A 22,169-nucleotide genomic window follows, 5' to 3' on the forward strand; every position below is an offset into this window, starting at 1 on the left:
CGCCGCGGGGGGAGGGGGTGGGCGGGGGCGCGCGCGGCACGCGGGTCCCCGCCCCCCGCCCGCGGTGCCGCAGGACGAGGTGGGTTCGGCGCGGCCGCCGCCGGCACCGCCCGGCCCGGGCGGGGGCCCCGCGGCGCGGCCCGGCCCGGGGCGGCGGTGGGGCGGGGCGGGGCGGGGCCGCCCCCGGCCTGGCGGCCGCGCGGGGCGGGCGGAGCGCGGGGCGGCCGCGCCGGCCCGGCCCGGCCCGGCCTGTCCCGTCCCATCGCGTCCCGGAGCGGGGAGGAGCCGCGCCGGGAGCTCCCCGGGGAGGCGGGCGGCCCGGCCCGGCGGGGAGGGGAGGGGAGGGTCGGGGGTGGCGAAACCCGGGGCGCGGCGGGTCCGCCTCTTCCATTGATGAAATTTAAATTGCTCGGGGTTCGCCGCCCGCCCGCCGGCCCGGGAGGGACTGCTCGGCCGAGGGGCAGCGCGGCGGGCGGGCGGGAGCTCCCAGCGAGGCCGGGGTCGCCGCCTCTCCCGCCGCAGCCTCCGCAGGGGCGGCAGCCGCGCTCCGGCCCTTCGCTGCCCGCCGCGGGGCGGAACCCCCCGAGCGAGGCGCTCCGTGTTTGCCCAAGTGTTTGTGTGTTGGTCAAAGCGCGAAAATGTCGGCTCTCGTGAAAGGTAAGCTGACGCGCTTTGTTTTTCTCGGCTCCTCCGCCGTGCGTACGCGGGGCTGCGCCGTGTTTCGGGTCCGCGCTCCCGGTGGCTCGGGGGCAGCAGCCGGGCTGCGATGTGCCCGGGCTGCCCCGGAGCCCTGTCCGTGATCTGGCGGCGGGGCCGGCCCGGCTGGGCTCTGCCCGGCCCGGCCCGGCTCGGTTCGGCTCTGCGGGCGCACGGCGGGACCGGGTGGCGGGGCTGTGCACGGCCAGGGGCTGGGGCATCCTGCGGGACCTCGCCAGCGCAGATCACCCCTCTCCGCTAAGCCGTCTGGTAAAGTTGCGGGAGGATGGATGCCGAGGTTGAACGTCTTTGCTATTTCTCTTTTTTTCTTTATTTTCCTAGTTTTTTGCTTGTTTTTTTGCTTGGGTTTTTTTTTTTTTTTTTGAGGCTTGAGTGTGTTTTGGTGTTTTTTGATGCCGGTAGGCTCAGGCGCTCTCCTTTACTCCTCTCGGCATGTGTGAGCGTTTGTGTGTACGTGGTCTGAGTTTCGGATTCCCTGTGAAGCAGGGAACCAGCCCACAAGAGGTCATTTTGGGAAGAAAAATTACTTTGGTGCATTGCCGTTGCAGTTTTCTTTCCCTGTTTTCCTGTATTCCTCATGGTGCGGGTGTGCTTTTTTGTAATGAAATACGTGCCTGTAGGGTTCCTTAATATAAATCCTCACAGGCCTGTCCACAGATGTAATGCTGCCTGCAGAAGGAGCACGAGTAGATCGTTTGCTGTACAGACTTGGGTGTTGCAGGCAACTGAGGCTCTGGGAAATCACTGTCCCTCACACGGTGGATGTCCGGGGCTGGACAATGCTGGTTGTGTGAAGGCATCACCTGTCTACAAGTATCCTGTGACACCTGGGCAGAAAGCTGGCAGCTGGAGGAGGAAAGTGTTTCCAGCATGTTGCTCAACTGGCCACTCTGAAAGTTATCTTGATAAGACCTTGTGAAGTTGATGAGGAAAATATATTGCTAATTGTTCTTTTTAAATGGAATTGGCTTATCTCAGACTACTGCTGAAGGTAGCCATCTTGCAGGGAAGTGCTGATATTTCTGAAACGGAATGCTGTAGAAACCTATGTAAAGGTTTCTACATAACTGGTTTTTAAAATATTACCAGAGATTTGACGATCCTGAAAGCCTTCTAAAAAAACCCCAAAACCATCCACTGTTTAGGTACTCTTTTGTCACGTCAATAGTACTAAAACATATTGTCATGTCAAGTGATATTTTTAGCATGAGGATCATCTGCTAAACTGGGAAATTTAGCAGTGTCTGACTGTAACACCTAAACTCTTGGTGTGTGCAGCTGGCAAGAACAGCTTCCTGGGTTGCAGATTTCTGAGTTAGCTCAGGCTAATGTGCTCATCCGTCAAGAAGAGTCAGAGCATAAAGGTTTCACTTCACGTATGCTTCAGTCCAGAGTGTGTTGGCAAATTTTGCCTCTAGTAGTAGGAAAATGTTTGTAGAGGCTGAGTGGGTATGTTCAGTTCTAAAATTCCTAGTAGTATTCGTTAGCATGGCACGCTAGAGTGTGGGTATTTAAAGAGACTTTTATCCCTGCCAGAGATAAAAATTGCCTTGAACTTTAAGCGGAATTGTTGGAAGTTAAGGCATTCACTCTGTACCCTGAGCACAGAGTTCAAGGATAGAACCTTTAAAGTTTAGCTGAGTGTTGTAACTTACTGGCCACCCTTCTTGGTTTTTATGCATTAGTTTGGCTTCAGGGAGACCTCAGTAATTTTCTGATGTAGGTATACTTTCTGTATACTTACTTGGATTGTAAAAGTAATCACAATTTATAACCCTCAGCCCAAGAGATTCCCTGCTTTTTCGTGAGAGAAGTTCTTGCTTGACTTGTCCCACAAGCCCCTCCTGTGCCACCTCCTTGTACATGTTGTACCAAGGCAGTGAAGTTCTCTTCTGAGTGGATTGATGAACGAAATTAATCAATCTTAACATTTTCTCTGTTTTTAATGCAGTATAAGAGGAAGGACAGCAGAAAGGAAGTATGTGTAAGCCCCTCAGTAAGAGGTGACTGCTGTTCTGTTCTTGTGCAGTTTTCCTGAAGAGATCTGCCCCTTATATTCTTTCTGGCAGTGTACAAAGTCCTCCTTTCTATTAGCTTGCTCTGATACGCCATGATTTGTTTTCTCATACGTCAGTTATAAAATAAGGCATCATAAACCTGCCAGTGCTCTTCTGTGTGCTGTAGCTCGTGCTGTGAGGGCAGGGGCCAGGTTAGGAGTCAGAGCAGAGCACAAAAGCCTGCTAGAAATAACAGTGGGTGGGGGCAGGAGGGTTGGAGTGAAGTTCTCCATGCGTCAAACACCACCATGAACTTGACTGAGGTGCCCTCCTGTCTCTGCTGCTCAGGGGAACACTTTCTACCAAAAGCATTAAAATGAGATAGCCTGTGTGGTTGTCTTTGCAAAGCCCAGTGTTCTCTGAAGTCTCAACTATTTAGTCATGCTCTTCTGGTCTGTGCTTATTTCCTGTGTGGGCAGGTCCCCCAGGAGTCTTCCACTACCTTATCCCACCCTTTTCTTACGTCTGATGAGTGTTCAAGAGCACTGGTTTCATAAAAGTGGGCTTAGGCTGAAATATGAGGCATTGGTTGCGAAATAGCTTGGAAGAGACATTTCTTTTTTAACATAATTTGGGATTTTATGGCCACATGTATCCTTGGAAATCCCTTTCTGCAATTATCCGTCACCCCAGCCTCCTATCTGATTTTTAGAGGCACAGTAACTACTTTTTATTATGGCCTTAGGAAATTTTAGCTGCCTGCGGGAAAGAACTGCTTTCAGATATGCAGTTGCACTGGCCTTTCAACTTCCTTGTTGCTGCTGGGTGAAAAGGGAAATCAATCTTCACCTAGGCTGTTAAATTCAGCTGTAGTTTGTGTTAAAGGACTGCCGTTGTCTTTCTGCTGGCTGTAGGCTGAGATGTGTGAGTACCAGCTCCTTCCCAAAAACTCTGAGGAACAACTAGAGCCAAGTTTGCTGATATCGTGCACCAGTACTGCTTTGGGGAGCCTTTAGAGCGTGCAGCCCAAGTCCTGGTGGTCATTCCAAGATAAATGCTCAAATCCTCTGCCTGACAGTGGCATGTTAAGAGCAGAAGAGCTGTCGCTTGCTGTTTCTCCTGGCTCTTAGTTACAGTATTCACATTCTTACCTATGCAGAATAGATACTTTTCTTGCACCAGGCAAGCACATGTTTTTATGGACTCCAGCCATATCCTTCCTCTCTCTTTCCCTGCAATAATAATAATTGGACTAACAGCACTAGCAATGCTCTGCCCTAGCCACTGTGTCCTGACACATTGGGTCTGGACGAGGCCGTGGGGTCCCAGCAGTTGATAAATGTTAAATGTAAAGCCTGAATGTCCCCCAGTGCTGCTGAAGGGTACGGCACTGGCAGCCTGGGGTTCTGTAAGAGCTGTCCCATCCAGCTGCTGCTCTGTGTGCCTGATGCCTGGTGTTGGAAAAAGCAACAGGTCTGCTTTGCTTTCCTGCGAGGATGTTGGTGATCAAATGTGTTTAGCGTTTGCTCATTCAGTTTGTGAAGAGCTTAGAATATGACAGAAAAAAGAAGAGACCCCTAAACTAGGACATTGTTAAATATTTACTTTTATGATGCCTTTTAATCTCGATTTGTTTGTGATGTTGCTTAGTCTCTTAACTGCTTTTTCCTGGAGACACAAATCTTTTGGCTAATAGGAGCAGAACAAGCTTTTCCTACTTACATGGAAGCCTGGGGAGGCTGGCTGTGCCTCCCTCAGCCTCAGTGCGTCCCACGGCACCACCGAAGGTCTCTGCTGAGACTCGGGATGTGCAGAGCTCCTTAGGAGATGAGTTACATCACACTGGGAGCTTCAGATGTTCTCCAGGCCGGTGAGAAATGGCCACTGTTGTTGCTGTAGCAGAAGTGCTGTATTATAACATGTTGCAGGGAGGGTTAGAAACATATGAAAGCATCTCCTGGTGGTTGTTTCGGTGGGCATCACCCCAAAGGGCAGGAGTGAAGGGAGTAGTTGTCGCAGTTTGTTGTTAAGCATGAAGCTGGTACAGACCTCCTTGTTTTTCTGTAGGAAAAAGTGTTTCCTGGTGGAGAGCTGCCTGTGTTTTTACACATTTGACCTGGAAGGATATGCCTAACAGGCTTTCAACTCTTACCTGCTTTTACTACTAAATAAAGCATTTGATTAAAAAAAGGACCTATTGTTCAGTGTACTGTTCATCTTGAGCTGGCGTTTTCCCGTGTTGCACCACACATACTATGTGCACTGCAGCACTTGTCTGTCTTTTTTTTTCTCCCTCCCCTACCTGCAAAACAGTGCAGTCAGGAAAATGGCTTCTGTGGGCTTCAAAGCAAGGATTAGATACTGTCACTGAGGCTGAGGCTGTGGAATACTTTGCTTAGAAAAAGAAAATAAAATCAAAATTGCATTAAAATGAGCCATCTTTGGCTTTCTTAGACATTCTCAATAGAAGAGCCTTTTAATGCATGTTCTCAATAAGTAGACTTTAAATGCAGGTTCCTCTTCTAACAATGTTTTCTGTCAGTGTCGCTCTGTTCACTTGTAAAGTTCTCTTCTGTCCCTTTTCTGCACTAGTATTCAGGGTGTTTCTAAAATCCAGCTATATTTGGCAATACATCACTCCCTCTGTTACAGGGAAGTGATCACTCAAGGGATTTGGCAGTAATTAAATTAACTGAGGTCTTTAGAGAACATACTCAGAATGTCTTTTGAGAATACACTCGCTTCCAATGCTTTCTGTTGGAAAATAAAGTCGTGTTCTCTCCCAGTTCTTTCTGCAGGGTGGACATGATAAAATATTTGTGTATTTACTCTTTTTCACGTTTGTGGAGTTTATCACTTTCAAAAACAAAACAAATGCTGAAGTGATAGACAGCCCAATTTTCTAGGTTGCTTAGTAACTGAAGTGCATGCTGTCGTGTGAAAATACTCATGACAAAGTAAGGGAATGTTTACTGGAACAAACAGAAGATCCTGTGAAAGTGCACTGTATAAATAATTAAAGCATATGTTTTTATTTGCTCATGGAACAGAGGCATACCTTCAATCACAATGTTCTACGTAACTTTTCACTAAGAAAACTATTCTTTTTCACATTTCTACTTGCTAAAGTGTATTGATGTGGTAGGATGTGACTTCTCTAGCAAAAAAGTGCGCTGTTGCAGATTTTTGGATACTTCTTGAGATGGACCATTGGCTCTTTGGTGTACTTTTGAGTTTTGCAAGAAGGGTCATTGTTCTTCGGGCCCAGTTTAAGATCTGTTCCCCAAGTAACTAGGAACAGAAGCTTTAGATTCCTGGAATGCTAGCACAGTGACAAAACAAGACTAGATTTTATGAGTTTATCCGTCTTTTAAAATAAAATAGGAGGCTATTTGTAATCTAAATAAGCTATTTTTTTTAAGAATTAATTTTATTTTATTTTTATTCAAGATTTCAGCAAAGCAATGTCTCAAGCTGGCTCCTCACAGTTTCAGGAAGTCATTCGGCAGGAGCTGGAGTATTCAATGAAAGTGGAACTCGATAAGATACTTGCAACTGCACACTCAAATGAGATAGAGGTAAGGAGCACGGGGTGGATGCTGCTCAGAGCATGAGGAATGGGATGCAGGACATTGAGGCAAATCTCAGAAAGGAGATAAATCCTTATTTTTAGGACGTGCTCTGATCCTGTGTGGAAGAGTAGCCAGGATACAATGTCAGTAGGAGACTTTCAGTTCCCTCTAGACTGGGTGACAGAGTTATTAAGTGTTTAATCATCTTTAGTTATTAAAGGTTGTGTGTAATCTTCAGTGGATTACAGAAAGGGAGGGTAAAGCTGTCATCTTAAATGTTGGGCCAAATTGTAATGGTTATGATTTTGACAAAAGACTTGTGTAGGTATCCAAGTTGATTTTGTATTCTGAGTTTTACTGAAAATGAGATTTTGGTAACTTCTGGAATTGTACCTAAAGTTCAGCATGTGTACTTCAGTGCTAATGAAATTACTCTCGTGAACAGACTGTACAACAATTTGTAGAAATGCTTCTGTGATTGAGTAGGTGTGCACTGAATACCAGCATTAAGTAATGCATGTCTTCTTTGTAGCATACTAAAAAGGACCTGGAAGGATTTAAGAAGCTATTTCATAGATTCCTACAAGAAAAGGGACCATCTGTAGACTGGGGGAAGATTCAGAGACCTCCAGAAGATTCTGTAAGTTGTGATTAAGTGACAGTTTGTAACGAAAATAAAACTGATCATTGCTAGTTAAGATAAATGATGTATTCACCCATCAAATGGGGTCCCTCTGCCATGGTTCTATAAAACCACGGAGGACAACACTTGGGGTTCTAACTGAGAAATAATTATTTGTTGACATATGTTGTATGTCTTCCTGAACATCAGGTTCTGCTTAACATATGTGTCAAGTTCTTTGGTATTATTTTGTTAGCTGCTCTGGGAGCAGGGGAACAAAATGGGACAGATGCCACCTCACCATTTGGTACCTCCTCTGGAGTAAACTTGTGTTAGAGGGGAAGCAGGGAGGACTGTTGTTGTTCCCATTTCCCTCCTGCCTGTAGGAGAAGGTTGCACGTCTCAGATGAGACTGTTTCCAGCAATCCTTTATGTTTAATAATTTGAAAGGGACATATGGCAAGTGGGCTGGGTAATAGAGCTCATTTAGCAACTTCTGTAACCTGCAGCCGTTCAGCAGAAGTGAGGGATCTGAAACAAGGAGTTGACTGTGGAGGGGTTTGGAGCCTGATTTTCTAATGTTGTCATGTTATTGTAACTTATAACATGCAATTTGAGCCACTGCTGTGAAAAAGCACTATGTATTTTTTCAGCACTGTTTAGTATTGAAATAAATACTTCCTATTAAACCTAACCTCATTTTATTGATTAATCAGTGGCCTTAGGCTGTCCTTTGACTCTTGTGTAACGAATGGTGTAGCTGTGCTACAAATCCTTGCTTTTCCCAGCGTAGCTATCTTGGCATATTGCAGGAGTTCTGTGTGCTCCCAGGCCTGTGGTTTCTCTGAGGCTCTCTGTGTGCCTCAATCAAGGCTCTGTTTCCCATGAAAGGCAGGCTGTCCAGTTACTTCCAGAACAGATGCAGGGCCGCTCTATAAAGCGTTGAAGAATGATGCTGTTTTAGAGCAAGTCTAGGGTTTTTCCAAGGTTGAGTGTTTTCTTTTAACTTCAAAAACATGTGATGTCTCTCTTTTCTGTACTGTAACACTGAATGGAGTGTTGCTCTGGGGAGAGAAGTCTGCCCTCAATGAAGAGGCCAGGGTGGGAAATTGGAGTTCTAGATAAGATGACTTACAAGGAAGGCTGAAGAAAAGGGGATTTCTTTCAGTGTAGGGGGGCTGAGACTCTGGGGAGGGGAGATAGGTCTTTTAAATATGTAAGAAGGTAGTTAGGACAATCAAAGGGATAAACTGTTCCCTGTGCCAAGAGAAGGCCTGGGATTAAATTACAGAAATTTGATGCAGGTGAATGGCAGCTTTGTGGAGAGGAAGAGCCGTTGTCTATTTTTCAAGTTTTGCACACCTTCAGTGGAAAAACTTAGAAGTTCTGTAAAGGTCTGGAAGTACCCAGGTAGGACATCTGGAGCAGATGTCAAACTGGAGGTTGTGGTAAGGCTCTGAAGTAGACTGAGGCCATATTCCCAGGCATGGCAAACTGCTAAAAAAGAACTGAGAGAAAGGTCTAGCTTAAGGTCAGAGGGCTGAGTGGAGAAGGGCAGGATTAGAAAGAGTATCTCTCTTTTTCCTTATGGCCTGTGCTGCTCGTTCTCAAATGTGTCCCTGTAGCAACTTTTGATGAGAGAGAAAGGTAAGAATTCTGCAAAATCAGATCACTTCTGGTCTGATGAGATGCTTGCATGATGGTAAATGAAATTTTGCTTCCTGGCATGAACTCTTTAAGTCAAGTGATCATGCTTGATAAGTGCCACAGAAGAGAGTTAGGGCAAAATACCTGCAAACAGACTTCCTCCCATGCCTTCTTCACTTCATAGTAAATACCCCTTTCTTTAGGGATACTTGGATTTCCTGATCTGACAGGAGGTGGGTTTGAGTGCTTAGGAAAACTGAGAGCAAAGTGAAATTTATTTATTTTGTTTTTCTCCTTTTTACTGCCCATAAGATTTATATCTCTCTCCCTGCTGTATCCACTCCCTCCTTTTGTCAGGGACATTCTGTGGAAAGTGAAAAGGGTTCCTCATAAGACACATTCCAAGGGACCTGCTCCCAGATCTTTCTTTGCTGAGGAATATGACTTGTGGAATTACTAAATAAAAGTTGATTTCCTGAAGACCAGAATTTCAGAATTACTAGTCTAGTTGGTATGGGTAAGAACAGTATGAGCTTTTGAAAGGGGTAAAGAGGGATAACTTTTGAAGGGCTGCAGTACAGAGCTCTTTGGGACAGGTATCCATCTGTGAATGGATATTTCACTCAGTATATTTTGTCTGAGTGCTTCTGTTCAGTTCCAGTTGAGTTTTCTTTTCCTAGCTATAAAACCTCAGAGCATATCCTCCGCTCCTGTTAGAACAGCACAGGGCTTGGTGTATAGAAGTGTTTGCTGCTAATCTTGCAAGTGATTTATAATTGCAAGTGATTTATAATTGCCTGAAGGGATGACCTTGTTTCATGAGGTGGTGGGATGCTTGGCTGCTTGGAGAATCTCACACTGCAAGGATCATGGCCTAGAAAGCACCAAATTCTCTGCAGTGTGAATTTATTTGCCTGTGATTGTTTTGGAGAATTGCTTTGCTGCTGGGAATTCTGGCAAGTATAATCTTCAGCTAATCCCTAGTAGAGCAAAAAGCATATGTTGATGCATCGATGTGCCTCTGTGTGTATAAACACACAGACATACGTGTGTATCTGTAAACAGAGGCACACCAAAAATCTGCCAGTGTGGGTTTGTTGATTTTTTTTTATTTATTTAGCAGCTTAAAAAAAGTTCATGAATAGTTTATTGGATTTATGGGCTTTGTCTTTTAGGTGGGGAAGGGTGTTTCAGGCTTTTGCCCAGTGCCAAGGGATCCTGTTGTGCAGAATTCCTGATCTAGTGTATTATGTGTTGTATTTGTTCTCTGAATGAAGCTTCTGCTTCTTCCTGAAGACAAGTAAAGGCTCCTGTCAGTAAAACAGAACAGAAATTATTGCTTTGTAGTATTCCTGTTTTTCTCTGCAGTGGGGGATTTCATCCCTGACCTCCACATTTTCACAGTGTAACAACTTATACTGATGACAGTAAGAGAAGATTGAACCCATTTCACACTATATTGGTAAACCTCTGACTTGTTTTTTCCTTCCAGATGCTTTGCTTTCAATATGTCCAAAGGCTTGCAGTGCTAGCTCGCATAGTTAGGACCCATAACTGTTACAGTCTCCAGAGAAGAAAGTACACTGAGAGTGCCAGTTAACAGGGAGAGGAGGTAAAGAATGTGGACATGGCAAGTGTAACTTAATCCCCTCCATGTAGATTACAGCGATCTGTTTGTTTGAATTGGAAGCAATAGCAAAGTCCTGCTGGGAGGCCTCTGAGAGAACTGCAGTGATCAAGTTAACCTCAGAACAGCAATGCAAAACCTCATCTGGGATGTAAAGAGAGCATCTGAAGCAATGTGAGTGTGAAAGGAGCTTGTCTATTAGAGCCTTTGTTTTTTTTCTTCCCCAGTGGTTGGATTCTTGTCTGCAGCTCAGGTTGTCACCTCAGTGAGCTATATCATGAAGGAAAAGAATGAATGTTATGCCCTTACTCAAAAGCTAAATATCTTCTTAATCTTCCAGTTTGGAAACAGGTTTTGAGGGTTCATAGAATCATGTAATAGTTTGGAAGGGAGCTTAAAAGTCGTCTTGTCCCACCCCCCCTGCCATGGGCAGGAACACTTTCCACTAGACCAGATTGCTCCAAGCCTTATCCAACCTGGCCTGGAACACGTCCAGGTATGGGGCAGCCACAGCTTCTCTGGCTGACCTGTTCCTCTGGAACTTCTTCTTAAGATCTGATATAAATCTCTCCTCTTGTAGTTGGAAACCATTCGCCTTCTATCCATATCAGCCTGTGTAAGAAATCTCTCTTCCTCTGTAAGCCCCCTCCAGGTGCTGGAAGGCTGCTGTAGGGTCTCCCACAGCCTCTTCTTCTCCAGGCTGACCACCCCAGCTCTCTCACCCTGACTTTGCAGGAGGGCTGTTCTCTCTCTGATCACCTTTGTGGCTCCCCTCTGCACTGCTCTAACAGGCCCACAGATTTCCTGTGCTGAGGACTCCAGACCTGGGTGCAGCCCTGCAGGTGGGGTCTCATGAGGGCAGAGACCTCTTCATTTGGTGCTATTTCTAGAACTGTCCCTCGGTGCTGAGTAAATGTTTCCTCGAACTGTAAGTACATATTCACTCACAGGGGCGTCCTCCTTTCCGCTCTGCCCACGATGACAGCCCCGATGCTCATTTTGTCTGTCTCTGACAAACTCTTGCAAGCCTCCTTGCAGTAGGAGTGGGCTGCTGGAATCTGTTAGTCAAACTCCCAACGTTGCCTCATCCAGGCTGTTCCAAGAAATCACTTCTGTGACATTGGCTGCAAAACAAAAGAAGCTGCATATGTCATCTTAGAGCAGTCCCAAAGCTGGGCTGCCAGACGTGTCCCAAGCGAGTAACACTGCAGCCGTGCACTGTAAGACATGTCACTCCTGCCCCTGGCTTTTCCTGAAGAATTTCCCCAGCAGCACACACTTGTCAAGCACACTGTTCTGAGCCCTTAGAGCAAGAATTGATTTTTATTGCTGTGGAGTGCTTCTCCAGTTGTGTATAAGCTTGTGGGTGATGAGGTGGTTGTGCATATTGGTGCCTGCACATGGCTGGAACTGTTGGATTGATAGCGCTCCCATCCAGCAGTCCTGGTGCTGCAACATTCCTGCTGGAACTTGACTTCTTGTTATTCTCTGAATTAAAGACCCTTCAAGATCCAGGGCTTTGTTGCCAAGTTGACGTTTCCAATGCCTGTGCCAGAGGAAACTGAAACATTTAGTGAGGCTGAGTCATAAATTTTGTGTTGTAACTGGTGCAGCATCCAGTGAACTGAGTCCTTGATGGAGCTGCTACCTTCTTCACGACTTTTACTCTGAATGCACAAGTTGGTTTCAGGCATGATAGCAAAAGCATCAAAAGGTAGTTGGCGCTTTAGCAAAAGCAAATGATTTTTGAGGCAGTCTGGCCCTGAACTGGGTGTCAGACTTTCTGCTTTTTGTGAGTGATGCAAGAAGAACATAGTGAGACTTGAAAGTTGAGATAATTTTTTGGATGTTCAGACAGTGTCAAAACATCATGGATGTGACTCACATCCCACCCAGCTAAAGTTCAAGATGAAATGTTTTTAATCCATGTACAAGTCTAATGCAGGGTGTTACTGCCCTTGGAGTGGATGGGAAGCAGTAAATCTGTCTAGGTCCTGCTGGTGGCAGAATATTCATCGAGCTTCCTGATGTACCTCCAAGCCATTAAACCCAGGATTTATCATCCTGTTGTTAATGAGCAGTTGTTTTTCAGGGTGTTTCAGTCTGAACATAATCTCTGTTGTTGACAAAGCACAGCAAGAGTCTGTATTTTGTGCACTTCTGTTCCTGAAAAGTTCTTGGCAGTTTGGAAGGAAGCTCCTGCCTGTGTCCCCATGAGAGGGCAGTGATTGTGGTGCTGCTTTCTGGCCTCCACGTGGAGTTCTCTTATCTTGCAGTACAATCCTAGAGGCTTTCCAGATCCCATCAGGCAGAATTTCCCTAATGTGAGGGATCTGCCCTGATCTGCTGCCGGTGGTGTCCCGGAATGCAGGAATTGTGCAAGCCTCCTCTCTACCCCCGCATATCCCAGTAAGAAATACGGCTCTTGTTCCAGGGCAGCGTGAATTTCCATTTGAACCCCAGCCCTTGCCCAAAGCAAACACAGCTCTGAAAACTACTCTGTAGGTATTTGTTTTTGGAAACCAGTTGTGGATCTTACACACCCCTTATCAGAATTAAAGTAATTTTCTAGCAGCTAGAATGCTACAGCACTGGAACACCAGGGCTTTTCATCAAAAGAAAATCTCTAGAAGGGTAGGCTAAAGGATAATTGTATTTATTCTGCTCTAACAGTTTTGGCATGATTCTTACTGTGGCATTGTTACCATTATTTCTTTGACTTAGGTGCTTTGAATTAGGGGCCAGCAGTACTTAATGTGAGGCATACTGTCATCATGAGCCTGATTTTGCTTTCCTCATGAGCCCCAAATGTAGCCCAGACTGTTCTTAAACCTGTAGGAAACAGCTGTCAGTGAGGTAGAGGACTCCTGTAAGGTGTATTGTGGGCTGGATGAACACATTCTGAAAACAGCAGAATAAGAACTGGAAACTCTTTCACTTTGTATCATGCTGTCGGGAGAAATTAATTGTATCAGAGTAGTGTCTGGAATAAGAATCAGTTTAGACTGAGTTAAAGAACCAACATTTTCCCAAGAATCTTGCCTTTGACAACCTCAGAGTGCCAAAAAAAAAAAATCTATGAGTCTAAGCTGCTCAGGGAAGGAAGGTTATATGCCTTGCATGTTGAGCCTGGTTCTTAAATTGTGGCCTGACTGAAAGGGCAGAGGGGCAGTGTTAGATGGTTCCAAGGAAACCCCCTCCCCTTCTACAGGGCAGGAACAGGGTTGTGACAAGTGGCATAACTGGCCTGACTTCTTCTCATCTGAATGAAGTTGGTGGTGCCTGGTGTCACAAAGTCTATAGAACCTCTTGAGAAAAGAGGTTATTGTAGTAACAAACCCAGGTTATTTGTATCATAACAAATCAGTTATTGTAGACTCACTTTGCAGATGTTCTTTAGTGTCATAAGGCATGTGAATAAATGTGGGTTTTATCACCAGATTGTAAGTTATGAAAGTTTTTAGGAGAAAGCAGTTTCTTTCTGAATGTCTGACTACTGTTTTTTTGTTTTTTTTTTTTTTGTTGTTCATTTGTTTTCCCAGATCCAGCCCTATGAGAAGATCAAGGCCAGAGGCCTGCCTGATAACATTGCTTCTGTCTTGAACAAGCTGGTGGTGGTGAAGCTCAATGGTGGCTTGGGCACAAGCATGGGCTGCAAAGGCCCCAAGAGCCTCATTGGGGTGCGGAACGAGAACACCTTCCTGGATCTGACGGTGCAGCAGATCGAGGTAATGTGGGATGAGCTTTGCTTGCTGCATTGGAGGAGGCAGCACACACTGAGCTGCTCCTGCATGGCTTGTTCAGAGGGATCAGGTTTGCCAAAAGAAAGAGGAGAGGGAGACGAGGCCTGGTCACGGTGCTGGGGTGAAGGGAGAATTCCTTTGGGAAGAGCAGATATGGAAGGGACGGTGCAGTCAGGGATTGAACTCAGTGCCCCCCCTGTGTTAGCACAAGCTGTGATCCAGCCTGTGCACACCAGCCTGGACAGGGGGATCATGTCCAGGAACACAGGCAGTCACACTGTAGAGCTTGTCTGGCCTGGGTAACTCTGGGCTTGTTTCCGACTCCTCCAGCTGCAAGTTTATCTTTTCAAAAATGGGGTTTTTTATGTGCATTAGAACAAAGCTTTCCACACCAGCTCCAAGTTCCTTGATGCATTTAAACTCTTGTGCTGGAAGAAGTTGCTGGCATTTTCCTCTCCATCTAACTCACTGTCCCATAGGATGGCCCCTCTCCCCCTCCAGTCAGGCCATAATTTAAGAAGAGCAAAAGAAAATAACAGCTGCTGGTGTTGGGAGAGGACATTTTGGCTTATGTTTTTAATGCTGAATATTCCTCTTCCAGCAGATAATAAAGACAGTTACTAGAGTAGGAGGTGGGGTGTGCCTGCTCCATGGTTTCTGGAGTGACAACAGTTTTTGCCTCAGTGTGATGTTTGGAGTGGCTCTCCCATGTGTGTTAGATGGTTCTATGGCAAACTCAAATTTACATCCCACTGATGCAGTCCTTCTTCCAAAGCATCACTGTGGAAGTCTCTGACTCCACCAAAGTGTAATGATCCCAAATGCTTCAGCAGAGGAGGGTGAGCTGATACAGAAAGCTTAAAACTCACTCAAATGTCTTTTTCTTTTCCACCCTGCACCTTCTATTTTTGGTGGAACTGCTATGATCTCTGATTTTTTTGCCTTTGTTGTGCACGTGGAAATGCTCTTATGTATTTCAGCTCCATGCCATAGATTCCCAAATAATGAATATGGTGACGTTTCATTTATTATGTGCTCTTGATACAATTGTCTATCTCTCAGTCTGCCAAGAAACCTTGGAAGTGCTTCCTGTGCAGAGACAGTGTGGAAATGTCACCTTGACAAACTGCAACAATTTGATGGAAAACATGCCTTTTGTAATCAACAGTAGCTAAAACTTAAAATGATAATTTTGTGACATTGTGGTTTCAAATTTTAAAACTCAATGCAGGTTTAAAAACAAAGATTCACTAAAGATGCATTAATTAGTGTGGGTCTTATCTTTACAACTAAGAAGGATATATTTTCCTTTACCTGATTTATTATCCTTTCTGTAGCATAAGTGCATCTTTTCTTTTTCCCATGCATTCATTATTTCCAGTCTGTTTCACCTAATTTCTTTCTCCCAAAATCTCAGGTGTCAGGAGTTAAAGCTAATAATACATGCTGAATTTACCATTTATTTCCCATCTCAGCATTTAAACAAATCCTACAACACCGATGTTCCTCTGGTTCTCATGAATTCCTTCAACACGGATGACGACACAAAGAAAATCCTGCAGAAATACAGTCACAGCCGTGTGAAGATATACACTTTTAATCAAAGCAGGTATCAAAAGACTTCTCCACTTGGGGTAGAAGGAAAAACTAGCTTGTTTCTCCATATTCCAAATGGGGTGGGATTTGAGTTAGAGGTACTGGGGCAGCAGTGGTGTCTTCTGTACCCATGTTCAGTCTCTTTTGGGCCTCATGGAGACATCAGGGGGTTGGGCAGGGTCAAGGGCAATGTGCTAAAATTGGGGAGAGGGGGGTGTGTGGGCCCCAGTTTCCAAGAAATGTACAAATAGTGGTGTACTGGATGCTGGCCACTTGATTCCTGAATTTGCTGTTAGTAGCCTTGGGCTCTGGAGGGAGACAGACCATGGTTCCTTACGAAGAACAAACTCTAATCCAGGTGGCAGCTGGGGTCAAAGGTGTGTTTGATATGCTCTGAACCTGCCTGTCAGAGGAAAGTTGGTTTGCAGTGTGGCCTGAGAACTGCAGCTGTAAATCCTTGAGTAGATAGATTGCATTCTGTAGCTTCTCAGTGACAGCTCAGAATTTGGGTGAATCTTCCAGTTCAGAATACCCAGGAAAAGCACACCTCCAGAAGTCCTTGGAGCTGCACCTTAACAGTAGTATTTTTATTTTATGCTAGTCTGACACTGGTGAGAATGTAACAAGAGCCATTGTCCTCACAGGTATCCCAGAATCAACAAGGAAACTCTGCTGCCAATAGCCAAGGATGTCTCTTACTCAGGAGAGAACACAGAGTGCTGGTACCCTCCAGGCCATGGAGACATCTACGCCAGCTTCTACAACTCTGGGCTGCTGGACAACCTCATTGCAGAGGGGAAGGAATATATTTTTGTGTCCAATATAGATAATTTGGGTGCCACTGTGGACCTTTACATTCTTAACCACCTCATGAACCCACCCAATGGAAAACGCTGCGAATTTGTCATGGAAGTCACAAACAAAACCCGGGCGGATGTGAAGGTAAAGGGAGATGGGTGAGAGTCTGAGTGTGTTGGTGGCCATCTCCAGCCTTCTCTGAATCCATGGATTCAGACATACACCCAGTCTCCTCACAGCTATTTTAGGCACCATTTAACACATCAACTTGGATCTAATTTGAGATGCACAAAATCAGCAAGTTTAGGAAGTTCTAATTCATGGAACAGATTTCATCTGTGTTCTGGGCAGCAGCAGACAAGGACAAGTCTGGGCTGGACTGGAAGCACAAGTGATTTGTGCAGGGTGCAGGTCACAACCTCTGCACCTTCTCTGACCTGTCACATACACAGGGGCAGAAGCTTAAACAGCACTGAGGGCTGGGATGCAGCAGTTGTGTCTCACAAAACTGCCCGAGCCACTTCCCAACCCTGCATTGCACAGCTCTGTGTGGCACAGCTGCCCATCTGCTCCTGCCCTAACCCCAGCTTTGTACAAAGTCCAGGAGTTACATTTCTCAGAGGTTTATGATGTATATCAAATACTTGTAGCCTGCAGTAATTTGTCCTGCAACTGTGCTCTTCCTCTCTTCTTTCATATGTGAGAATGAGGATTTGGATTTTCTCTGTACTCACTGGGAAAGCTCTGACTTAGCCCTATAAAAGCACAGCAGTGCACTGTAAGAGTACTTAGATTTAATTTAGCTTTTGCTCCATCATCTAACAAAGTACTGCTGAGGGTGATTTTTGACAACAGCAACATTTGCAAAATATTCTCAACAACCTTCATTAAAGGAATTAACTGTCTTGGAGTGCTGAAATATGATCGTTGGACAGTCTTGACTGTACTTTAAACATGCTCTATAATTAGTAACCTGGTAGCTGGTTACTAAAAACAAGAAACGTGTTTTCTCTGGGGTTCAACTTCAAATGCCAGCAGACCAGTGCATCTGCCTGTGTTGAGGGCAGGATTTCTCTGGATTCTCATGAACAGGACTTAAACCTTCTCATTTGCCCCTTGCAGGGTGGCACGCTGACACAGTACGAGAATAAGCTGAGGCTGGTGGAGATAGCTCAGGTCCCTAAAGCACATGTGGATGAATTCAAGTCTGTGTCGAAATTCAAAATATTCAATACCAACAATTTGTGGATTGCTCTGTCTGCAATTAAAAGGCTGCAAGAGAAAAACGCCATTGACATGGAGATCATTGTTAACCCAAAGGTAATCAATCAGCTGGCAAGGGTTTACAGGATGTTGACTCAAACAAACCTTTAGTTTCTGGGTGGGTAACAGGCACTGCTGTGTCTCAGAGCCAGACTGGGGGTGAGGGTGGAGCTCTGGCTGACGCTGGGCTCCAGTTCTGAGCACCAGGACCTGCTCCATGTGTTCATGTGAGTTTTCTCTTCCAGACTCTGGATGGAGGCTTGAATGTTATCCAGCTGGAGACCGCAGTTGGTGCTGCTATCAAGAGTTTTGAGAACTCTCTGGGGATAAACGTACCTCGTAGTCGTTTCCTGCCTGTGAAGACCACCTCGGATCTCTTGCTCGTGATGTCCAATTTGTACAGCCTTAACGCGGGGTCTCTAACGATGAGCGAGAAGCGCGAATTCCCAACAGTGCCTCTTGTCAAACTGGGAAGCTCCTTCACAAAGGTAAACACCTGGTGTTCGCCTCTTTGAATAAAGATACAGTTCATAGCAATAAAGAGTGAAAAGTGAGGTTTGCCTTACCTACCTCTGCCCACCTGGCCCTTCCCTTTTGCTCTTTGTAAAGGCTGTGAGAGTACAGATATTTCCTGTGCATGTTGGGTGCTCCTGCACCCCTCAGCTGAGCAATGGGAGGTGAGCTGGCAGCCCCTCTACCCTTCCTCACGCTTATTTCTGGAGGAAATCACAGTTACAAAGTAGCAACTTTTATACTGAGTCAGATGTAGGTTATAGGGAGGTTCCTGAAGAGTATTCAAGAGGTTCCTCCCACGCTCGTCTTAATCCACAGATGGCTTTAAAACTGTCTCTGTTATTTCCGCTTTCCAAAAGGTTCAAGATTACCTGCGAAGGTTTGAAAGTATTCCAGATATGCTGGAGCTGGATCATCTCACGGTTTCAGGTGATGTTACATTTGGGAAGAATGTTTCATTAAAGGTGAGTGTGCAGTTGGGGATGCCGCTGCAATAAACATGACTGATCTCTGCTCCTTGGCAATTGATCCTGAGGCAGTGCCTGTATAGAGTCCATAGGAGCATTCCTGGGACTCAGTCCCACCTCCCTTCCCAGGCTGGCCTTCCCACACCTTTTCAGGCCTTTTTGCATCGCTTTGGGATTCTCAATTTATTGGTAAATTAGGAGCTGAGCAAATTAGTTTCTCAAATTCTTCCTTAAGATCTTGCCAGTCCTGGCAGCACCTGCAGTTCTCTATGGCAGTCTGGCAGGTGACAGGGCTGGAAGGTGGTGCTGCATCACCTGGCACAGGCTGTGGGCTCTGAGCTGTCCCTCTGTCCATGCTTTTGCTGTTCAGTTGGAACAGGAGCCTTCCTGGGACACACCCAGGGGTGGGAGTAACGTTTTTCCACTTCAAAGCAAGCAGACATGATAAGAGCCCTTAGAGCAACCATGTCTTCAGTAAGTTACCATTCCTGCTTGTGGGCAGACAGGCTCTAGTATGGTAATTCCAGAGGTTCCCAGTAATGCTTGTGTAAAACCTTGTTCTGGGGGCAAAAGACCCCCAAATACAACTGAATGCACTCAGGCGCTGGCTGTGGTACAGCTGACACCTGACTGCTCCTCCAGACCACCTCTTCCCTCCTTCCACATCAACAGGTAACAGGTTTCTGAACCTTGTTTTCTTTTCTGTAACCCCAGGGAACAGTCATCATCATTGCAAACCACGGTGACAGGATTGACATCCCAGCTGGAGCTCTACTAGAGAACAAAATCGTATCTGGCAACCTGCGGATCCTGGACCACTGAGTCCAGGAGAGGGCACGGTCAGGGCTGGGGCTGCAGCGCCAAACCAGCCTCGCCGTGGAAGAACCTTTTAAGCATTAGAAATCTAAGTACACAGAGGGCCTATGCTTTGTCATCTTCACAGTACCCTGCAGTATTAATTTAAAATTTTCTCTTGCTTATCTTTAAGCAGCCACATAAGCGCCATGGATGTGCGTAAGTAATGCTTCAGTCCTTAAAGAGATTCTGTAACTCAGTTAATATAACCTTGAAGTGCAATACTGTTTGTCTTGCGGGAAGATGGACAGATCTTCTTTGATAAGAAGTTCAGAGGCTCGCCTCGACCATTCAGTAGTTTTGAATTGCTTGTAACTGCAGAAATAAAGCTGTGAAGCAATACATGTGGGACAACATGGTTGGCAACTCCTGTGACGTTTTAGGAAGGCACAGTTGAAAACCAAAAGTTTCACTACTGCTAAACAGGCTCTTAAAACCCTGTATTTCATGTGCTCACAACCTGTAGCCCTCTTCAACCCCCCCAAACTACAAGTGGGATGTCCTATCCCAGTTGTATGTCGAGGTACTGGGGTAAGGCTGTCAATACCTCCATTTCCGTATCGTGAGAGTGGGAATCATCCGTGTTCCAGACTTGCCCAAAGAATCCAATACTTGAGAAAAATGCCTCAGTAGCCACGTGTGGTGTTTGCTTTTTCACATCCCATTTAAGACTGGATCTCCTGTTAATATCTTAATCTTTGATCTGCCCTCTTTTTTCAATAAATGGATCACGTTGACTACACCTATGTTCATATTGTCACAGCCATGTATGTTAATTTATCTTCTCTTGAGTTTCTAAATTTGTACAGGAATCGAAATCCCTGTCCTGATCACTATTGATTTCTTAATGTTTCTCTTGTATTTACATGCAGACAACTTTATTTTATAAGCTTAGTATAACACTGGTATGTATCATTAAAGAAGTTGGTCTTTAAAAACAACCGTGATTTTAGAGCTTTATTTTGACTGACAATGAATGACACGTGTTATGCTACAGGTCAGCAAGCCTGGCTGAGGGCACCACAGGCACACACACTGCAGCAGAGACCATTCCATCAGACATGATCATCTCAGGGTTAGGCACTCGACTGGGGTCAGGTACAGAGGGGTGAGGTGAGAAACACAGGCACTTGTACTGAGTACTGGCAGCCTCCAGTCTGTTAAAGGTAGTATTACAAACTCCAAAATACATTGATTGCAGCTGCATGGTGCAGCCTTTTATAAGCAGCCTAGAAACTTAAATTCTTCCTGCCCTGTTCTTTGTGTCCCTGTCTCTCCCTGCTGGCAGGGCCCATGGGCAGCTGGAGGTGGCCATCCTTACACCAGCCTTTTTCCCACCTTCCAGTTCCCCCAGGAGCCCCACTGCTAGCCTGTCACTGCTAACGAGGGTCAGGTCACTCCTCTCCCACAGGGAATGACTTTGAGGAACTGGCCCTTGCTTAGAAAATCTTGTCTCCGGATTTTAGGTCCTGAGAAATCCCCTGGAACAGGACTGCTCCCTAACAAAGCTGAATCCTAGATGCGAGCAATCAAAAGACATTTATTTATATAAAGTTCTGTAAAAAAATAAATTTTAGAACAGTATAGTTTCATAGAGAAAAACATTTTCTACAGAGTTCCAACTGCAAGATTTTTATATTGTACCATCATTAAATAAGGTGGGACACCATGTGAATTTCATTGCACTAGAAGAAATGCAAAGCATCTTTTTAATATAAAGATATACAGAGCATTCTAGACAACTACAGCTGTGTTACAGCTATGTGTTCTTTTGGATTTGGTCCAAAGAAACCTGAGTCTGTTTCCAGAGAGAATGAAAAAACATTGCACAGACAGCTGATCACTTGTTTCTCGCTGAAGGAGACTGGCAGGATCGCTCCCTGCAGCTCCCTCTGAGTCTAAGCTTCCCCCGACTCTCAGTCCTGCCCCTTCTGGGGCTCTGGGCTCAAGTATTCACCTCACTGTCACCACGCTGCTTAGAAGAAAGTCAGTCTGTTGTCAGAGCCAAGTGACTGCTCCCAATGGATTATCACCTCTTCTGCTCCCAGATTTCAGCCATGTTTAGATCTAAGTTGTTAAGGCCTTTCAGAGCTTGAAGGTTTCCAGTGTAAAAAGCCACATCTGAAGTAACCAGCCTGCAGTGAAACACACAACAAGATTAGAATGTGACCCCATCACATCCACCTGGAGTGCCTGGGCAAGCAGACAGGGTTTGTTGAGGACTTTGGCACACAATTGTTACAATACATGTTCAAATTCTATGCCTGGATTAGACATTTTAAGTATCAGTTCAAAACTGAATGCTATGGATGTGATTTATTTTACAGCAGTGATCATCCATAACAGGATTACTGCTGGGTATAAAACTAGTTCTAGGGAAGGGGGATCAAACCATGAGTTCAGAAAACTCAACAGGAATTAGGCATTTAAAACTTCTATTCTCTTGCTGCAATCCCAGGCTTATCTAGACTTAAACCCCCAATTCCATTCCAACTAAGAATATTAATTATTGCAGCATTAATTTCTGTATTCTGGAACGTAATGATTGTATGATTCTAAGATTAAGGTAAAAAGCAACTGAACAGCACAACAGCTGTATTGTTTCTAACAGTTTATACAGAATTAGAATCTCTCAGATACTGTTGAAACATGTCAGGGATCATGACACTTCTTGTTAGCAAGATGCAGGAACAGAAGCTGCATTTACATAGTAAAAATTTTAACCAGGATTCGCAGACCTTGATTTTTACTA

The 22,169-nt window shown here is 45.3% G+C and overlaps 2 protein-coding genes across 6 annotated transcripts in view; one reads left to right on the forward strand and one right to left on the reverse strand.

Moving 5' to 3' along the window:
* The first annotated feature begins 58 nt into the window (after window positions 1–58).
* Window positions 59–20,358, forward strand: UGP2 (UDP-glucose pyrophosphorylase 2). 2 transcript variants are annotated; one of them, XM_058836889.1, is made up of 10 exons: window positions 59–79; window positions 6,165–6,292; window positions 6,819–6,926; window positions 13,725–13,910; window positions 15,401–15,534; window positions 16,166–16,463; window positions 17,442–17,639; window positions 17,828–18,070; window positions 18,455–18,559; window positions 19,277–20,358. In XM_058836889.1, exons 2-10 carry the CDS (start codon window positions 6,179–6,181, stop codon window positions 19,382–19,384), a joined length of 1,494 nt encoding a protein of 497 aa, XP_058692872.1. In that variant the 5' UTR covers window positions 59–79; window positions 6,165–6,178; the 3' UTR covers window positions 19,385–20,358. The 2 variants fall into 2 exon arrangements, with proteins under 2 accessions (XP_058692872.1, XP_058692871.1); XM_058836888.1 differs by lacking the exon at window positions 59–79 and adding an exon at window positions 382–657.
* Window positions 20,359–21,092: 734 nt separating this feature from the next.
* The window catches only part of VPS54 (VPS54 subunit of GARP complex), a 46,400-nt gene continuing 45,323 nt past the window's right edge, over window positions 21,093–22,169 (reverse strand). For all 4 annotated transcript variants that reach the window (XM_058836885.1, XM_058836884.1, XM_058836887.1 and 1 more), the window contains one exon: window positions 21,093–21,552. In XM_058836885.1, coding sequence (XP_058692868.1) covers window positions 21,447–21,552 — 106 coding nt within the window. In that variant the 3' untranslated portion in view covers window positions 21,093–21,446. The remainder of the gene's footprint in view (window positions 21,553–22,169) is intronic.

Source organism: Poecile atricapillus, chromosome 3, assembly GCF_030490865.1.
Source record: "Poecile atricapillus isolate bPoeAtr1 chromosome 3, bPoeAtr1.hap1, whole genome shotgun sequence".
NCBI classification, from domain to species: domain Eukaryota; kingdom Metazoa; phylum Chordata; class Aves; order Passeriformes; family Paridae; genus Poecile; species Poecile atricapillus.

Excerpts from the sequence above, each read along its gene's own strand:
- UGP2 (XM_058836888.1), top strand. Across the intron at positions 13,911-15,400 it reads TGACGGTGCAGCAGATCGAG|CATTTAAACAAATCCTACAA; the intron begins GTAATGTGGGAT and ends TTCCCATCTCAG. Across the intron at positions 18,071-18,454 it reads TGGGAAGCTCCTTCACAAAG|GTTCAAGATTACCTGCGAAG; the intron begins GTAAACACCTGG and ends GCTTTCCAAAAG.